Raw genomic sequence first — 6830 nt, forward strand, 5'->3', positions numbered from 1 at the left:
GCTTCCGGAAAAAACAAGTACGCCGTCTTTGATACATACGAGAGGGGGGGGGGGTGTAAAGCGCCCCTCAAAGGGAGACTTTGAGGGTCTATTTGGGGACAAAGGGCTCCTAAACGTCCCCTCCTGCTCTCGTCCTGGTCCTGGCTCCGAGGGGAAACCAAGCCGAGTCTTCAGCTTGCAGTCAAACGGAGGATTCCATTTATTGCCGCACCGTTTCTCATAGTCTGCTCCCGTTCCCCCTCACCAGAGTGCCAACCCCTCCCCCCTCCCCCCTAAGCTCTCTCCCTCTTCTGTCACCCTTCCTCTCATTTCATTCAAAGTGGAGGGGAGGCATTTAATTATATGCTACATCCCCATTTCTATGACGGCAGCTCGTCTCATTATCAGAAGCTCCTCTCCTGCGTATTTCTGTTATTTAGCTGTCGTCCGGGCTCTCTAAAGAGAACAAGCCTGTATCTGAACACCAAAAGGCATCCCTGCTCCCTGTTGAGAGCATGAGGAGCCACAGAGGGCCCCATATTTTTTGGGGGATTTTTCATTCACTAAGCGTAATAAGCGACTGCCCTCCTAATTGCAACCAGAGTGAAAGCAGCGCCCCACTAATGACACATGGTTGCAAATGGTCGATGGTAATAATTGTCCCCCTTTTCTTTTCTTTGTTGTTGTCCCCCACCAACCTCAGCTGAATCACGGCTTTGCCAAGAATCCGCAGACCTTTCTATTGGGAAGTCTGGGGAGCGAGTCAAAAGGGGAGCAATGTTGGGAGGAAAAGAATAAAAAAGAGAAAAGGGTGTTTTGCATTAGTATGTGTTCATATTTAGAGGGAGACACACTAGCATTAGCATCGATACAGTATAATGCAATCCAATCCAGTAGGCCAGCGACAACTACTCCTTTTGTAGAGCTAATAGTGTCCCATTTTTGTTCCCCACGTTGTTTGCACTGCACACGCTGCACACGCTATTGATCCAAGACACTTCTCATCCTGCCAGCAGCAGCAGTGCATTGCTGGGTAGTTAGCTCTCGGACACAATCGGAGGATATCTGTGTCAGCACTCTGAGAGTGGTGCTGGTGCACCTCTCCTCAGGTATTTTTCCGCACGCTCTCTCGCTTTCTCCCCTTTCTATCTTTTTTTTCCCCCTTTTTTTTGTTTTATGGGAGTTTTACGGCTTGAGATTTGGCTTGTTCGCAGTGTCTGTGACAGGAGTGATAAAAAAAGATGGCTGCTTTCCAGGCTTTGATTAACTTCTCATGTAACCTATATTTCAACTCTTGAGGAAACAAAATGTGCAAATAAGACTGAGACAAAGGGAGAGAGCAAGAAAGAGAGATGGAGATGCACCGGGTGGGTGAGGGTTCTCTGAGCTCCTTGGCTATGTTTCAGGTCTAATAAAATGGGGCTTCTCTTCGCTTGCAAAGATAGCATTAACAGAGCCGGTACGTAACAGACAGAGGGGCAACATCAGTGGCTTTTTAATGACTCTGTCGCCGTTCTCTCCCTCCTACTGTTTTTTGTTCTTTTTCTTTACAAATCGACTAGTAGAGAAAGAATATTATCCCTCCATGTCAAAAAACACATAATCAAAATAAATCTGAATGTCTTTGACCCATCTGTTCAATGAATACAGTTGTTCAGTTAGTGTGGCATCTCTAGCAATGGAATTCCAAGTCCCATGAATACCTCTAAAATGATTCCTTAATTTGCCTCAGCTTGCTCTATTTTGGGCACCTGGCCGTTTCCATCTCACGATGTTGTTGTTGTTTTTTATTCCATTTTTTTAAGAATGAAAGTCTGTCATGCAAACTAAAACTAGGCCTTCGCCTTGACTCTCAAGCCCAATTTATTGTCGAATGGCCGAGAAAACGTCCTCACTGGTGGATCACATCTGTTTTGTTTTTAAGTTTCCACAACTCCTACATTTCCTCAAACAATTGGCACTGTCACAACAGTTGTGAGGGATCACTTTGTGTTTCAATAGCTTTTTTACTGATTGTAAACAGACGTGTGTGTGTGTGTGTGTGTGTGTGTCATCAGTGTGGCGACCCTGCGCGATAAGGCTTCCTGGGGAGTCAAGATAAGTGTCTTCACAGGCGTGTTGCGCAGTATCTTAAAGCCACATACAGTATCTGCCAGCGTGTTTTTTATTTCAATTTGTTCAAACGGAGTCTTCCCTCATCTGACTGGATTGTTTTGACCACTGGGTCTTTATCTCGTGATGAATATTGTATCGGCATTCTGGAAAATCACTGCGACAATCTGACGTAAACTAATAGCCGAGTAATGGAAGGTAAAGCGGCTTAATTACCAAACAAGGCAAATATTTTACAAACGCAGCCTGAGTCTTCTAATCAAAGGTTAGTGAGCCACGCTTACTGCAGCTGCTCAGGAGGGTCGCCACATATGTATTAATGTCTGGGGGGCTTCTCATGCTCGCTAAAAATGACTGCTTTTCATTGGATGTGGTTTGGCATCACACTTTGTTCATCGCTCGCATCTCATCTTAAAAAAACAAAACATATCAGGCGTCTATATTGTGATAGGGTGTATAACGTTTGCATAAGAATACATAGTATTCACATGAAGTGACAAATAATGCTGCTTCACCACTGAAACGTCCACCTTTTGCTGAATGTTGGAAAACACCCAAACTGGGATGAATATGTAGCTTTCGTGTTCACATTTTCCCTTCCACCAGTCTCTGGGTGAATTTCATTTTTATGCGCTTGCCTCGGCACGTGCTCTTTTGAGAGTCATCGCCGTTCTCATTGGTGTTTAGCCCATTACATGAGGCCGGCCTAGTGGTTTGGATGTTTGCATGCTGGATCGATAACCCCCGTGCTCTCAGCCACTAGCATTAATAAGATCATTGATTAGCTGCCTCCCACTGATTGATTACCCCTTTACGGCATTGAATCTGTCTATTATTACTCTCCCCCCGTCCCCCTGATGAGATGCGTTTGTGCCTAATGAAATGGCCTGTGTGCGTGATGCCATGTTGCTATGGGAATTGTTGTAAATGCTCTGTTTTTGGTAGTGTGGTGATGAATTTGTTAATCATGCTTAAAGCCTGTAAGACGAGATTTAGATGCAGTCTTTAGTTCCCTGATTATGATAAAATATTTATCCACACGCAAACAAGCGTCTGGAATTATTAGGCACCTCACAATTCATTTCCGTTTCTGATTCAGAGGGCGACGGTGCAATTATGAAACGATTATCAATTCATCTTGATGCATCAAAATGTGTAGATACAATATTTATTTTTTTCTCACTATCTACTTAAAAAAAAAAACTATCTGTAATGATTCCGAATTTTAAAAAGAGGTGAATTTACCTCCATTATAACAAATAGAAGACACGTGTCAACTGGAGGGTTACATTTTCCAGCATTGCAAAGAGCACCAACAATAAAATAAATAAAATGGTGCCTGTAGCAGCATCCACGTAGTAAAAACACAGAAGTCTGCGTGTTCTGTATCATTTGACACAAGCTGCTCTTATTCACAAATACATAATAAAGACTTCTGTTCAAACAAATCCCCAATGAGCATTCAGCTGTCTTACAAAAATAATGCCGTCTTGAACATGTGGTAAAACTATACATAGTGATGAAGTGCACGGTTATGGCGACACTATATTCGATGGCAACCGTGTAGCCGAGCGTGTTACTGCCGTCCCCCCCCCGCTTTCCTCAGAGACTGCATGGCTTTAGCTTTGGTTTGGTTGTAGAGTCTCGCTCTGTCCGTGACAGTTGGGGAGCAAATCCTCTGCAAAAAAAGTTGCCATCTACTTGATTCCATTCCCCCTCTCCGAGTTGGGCGGCGGAAGAAGCGAAATGCTTCCATCATTAGCTTTTAAGCACTGCATCAATAGTCGACTGCTCAAGTTCAGCCGTTCTAATTGTTCGCGAGAGAATCGCGATGCATCTAAGAATCAATCGTTTTTCATTAACTTTTTTCCGCTCCCCTAACGCATACACACACGAGTATGTATATGCAGGTAGTGAGAAGTTGGCACACGCATACAGTCGTCACACAGGCTTGGAGGAAGTGTTTTGTGGTTTCTTAGTGCAGTGCGGTTGGAGGAGGAGTAGGCCCGGCAGAGCGTAGGGAGTGATGGATGAGGAGCCGTCCTGGATTCATTCCAATAAATGAGCCGCGTTCTACTTGGGCTTCCCTTCACAGCCTCAGCCAGTGAAGACACGATGGAGACGGATGGGCCTCTCACGGCTGGGTGTGAGAGGAGAGCGCAGGGAATAGAGGGATGGATGAATTAAAGGGTGAGGAAAGAGCAAGTGAGAGGGGAGTCATGGGCAGAAAGGGAGAAAAGGGATAAGAGAAGAAATAAGGGCAGCTTGCGAGGGAAATAAGGGGCATAGATGACTAGACGGCTACGGAAGAGGAAAGGAGTTGGAGAAAGAATTTCAGTGAAAAGTGGGGTGGGAAGAAAGATGGATAAAGGAAACGAAAGAGAAGACTCCATCTCCCTGTTTCTGTTTGGCCGACTGCACCAGAGCAAGGAAATATGGATATGCCATAGCTGGTCTGACATGGGGCACGCTTGGCTGTGCATTCTGATTATGTGTTGGATTGTGGAACGTGCAAATGTGACCATCTCCTGTCAAGGAGTCTGATTGCTAGCATTAACCAACCAAGAAGATAGAATTGGTCCAGGGGACTTAGGGCGGCAGTGTAACATGATGTAACCTGTTATATTTTTTCTTTCTGCATCCCCTTTTTACTCCATTTTTATTTTCTCGACTCCTATAACTCAAGCTCGTCCTTTTTTCTTCTATTTTTACATTTCTGCGATCTTATATTGAATTCTCTCTGACCGACTCATACTCTACTTTCTGTGTCTCTCCACCACTCAACCATTCTTTTTTTCTCTCCCTTCTCTCTTTAGACATAGCCCTCCAGAGTGGCTCTGTTGCCCAGTATGAGACCTCTCATTGGGGAGACTCTTTGCCAGTTGACAGCGCCTGCAGTGCCAACCGCTGGGACAAAGTGATTATTGACCGAAGTGACAAAGAAGTTTGGCCCTCCATCAGCCGCATTAGTGACCCCGGCCACCCCGCAGCCCCAGAATGCTCTTTGGGCTCAGCTAGCTCTACCACAGACACGAGTGCTGTCACTACCACCAGTAGTAATAGTTTTCTGAGTATGGCCACAGGTGCCGCAGGCCAGCAGGCCCACTACTCCTCTCTTAAAGCTAACAATAACATGATGACGGGACCTGGGTCAGCCAACACATGCAGTAGTAGAGGCTGGGGCTCAGATGGGAAACAAGATGGTATGAATGGTGGTCGAGTAGGGGCACCCAATAACTGGGGCTCTACCAATTTTAACTTGAACCTCAATCCCAATGCCAACCCATCAGCTTGGCCTGTTCTGGGCCAGGAGGGTGGTGGAGGTTGTGGTATTGGCCCCAATGTGGTATCAAACTCCCCATCCCTCCCACCAGGTATTAATGGAAACATGGGAAATGGAAGCCTGGGCGGTGCGGATAATGGCGGGGGAGGTTGGGGTGGCATGATGAGTGCTAATGAAAATGATCAACAGCACCCTTCAACTAACACAAGCTTGTCCTTCAAAATGGAACCTTCTAACCTTAACAATGATGGACCAAACCACACTAAGCAGCAGCAGCAAGCTCAGGAGCCTATGAGCCCTATCCATGGGATAACTGGCTGGGGAGGCCAGTCACCCACTGAATCATCCCAGCTGAATGGAGACACAACAGGCAGCTCTGTATGGGGTAGTGGAGAAACCAAGGCTGCTGACTCTCCCAAGGACCCAGGCTGGGACTCAACTCCCTCTGGAGGCCTTTCTGGTTGGGGCCGGCAAGGCAGTGGTGGTGGGAGTAGTGGAAGTGGTGGCTGGTGTGACTGGGGGAAAACCTCTGGCGGCGGAGAGGCATCTAAAGGCTGGGACTCAGTAGATGCTGGAAGCTCTGGTTCAGGCCAAGAGCAGCAACATAGCTCATGGGGGCAGCAGCCCAGAACAGCCCCAGCGAGCGACGGTAGTGGGGCCAGCAGTGAAAGTCAATCTGGCCGAGACAGGTCCTCCAGCACGGATTGTACCCCTCTTCTACCCCGGCAGGACCTGGACCCTAGGGTGCTGAGTAACACGGGTTGGGGACAGACCCCGATCCGACAGCACACTGTATGGGAGATGGAAGAAGCCAACTCGGATGAAGGAAAGATCAAAAGTAGCTCAGCCTCCACAGGATGCTCCAGCTCTAATGTTAGACCCTCATCCATCAATGGAAGTACCATCAACCCAAAAATGGGCCCTAGTCAGAGGCCTGTGTCTGGAGAAAAAAGTGACAATGAAGGATCATCATCATCCTCTGGCTGGAGAGCCCCTCCACCTCAGCCTATCCAAACTGGATCAGGATGGGGGGACCCTCCACAGTCACATAGCAAAGCGCAGAATGGCAATACCAGTGGCTGGGGGGACACTTTGCCTCCCAATGCTCCCAGAAATAAAGGCACACCCTCCTGGGGTTCTGAGGAAAAGTCTTCCAGTTGGGACGATGGCATGACGAAAAGTCAGCCGACTAACTGGGGAGAGGGCCCCAAAAGCTCCCATGGATGGGGCAACAGTAATGGCGGCTCCAACGGCACAAGCACAGGGGAGTGGGGAGAGGCGGAGGTCAAGAAGAATGGATCATCCAGTAGCATGTGGGAAGGTGAAGGAGGTAATGGAGGCAATGGAGGTAATGGAGGAAATGGTGGCTGGAAGGAGAGCCCCAGGGGAGGAAATAGAGGAGGAGGGGGAGGAGGAGGCTGGAATAAGCCTGCTCATGCTCCTGCTCCTGCTCCTA

At 47.4% G+C, this 6830-nt stretch overlaps 1 protein-coding gene across 1 annotated transcript in view; it reads left to right on the forward strand.

The window, feature by feature from the left end:
* LOC117734738 (trinucleotide repeat-containing gene 6C protein-like) overlaps positions 1-6830 on the forward strand; it is a 43795-nt gene that overhangs the window by 22192 nt on the left and 14773 nt on the right. Inside the window, exon 5 of the mRNA XM_034539039.1 lies at positions 4908-6830. This exon is cut by the window's right edge and continues 642 nt beyond it. Coding sequence (XP_034394930.1) covers positions 4908-6830 — 1923 coding nt within the window. The remainder of the gene's footprint in view (positions 1-4907) is intronic.

The sequence above is a fragment of the Cyclopterus lumpus genome, chromosome 1 (assembly GCF_009769545.1).
Source record: "Cyclopterus lumpus isolate fCycLum1 chromosome 1, fCycLum1.pri, whole genome shotgun sequence".
Taxonomy (NCBI): Eukaryota; Metazoa; Chordata; class Actinopteri; order Perciformes; family Cyclopteridae; genus Cyclopterus; species Cyclopterus lumpus.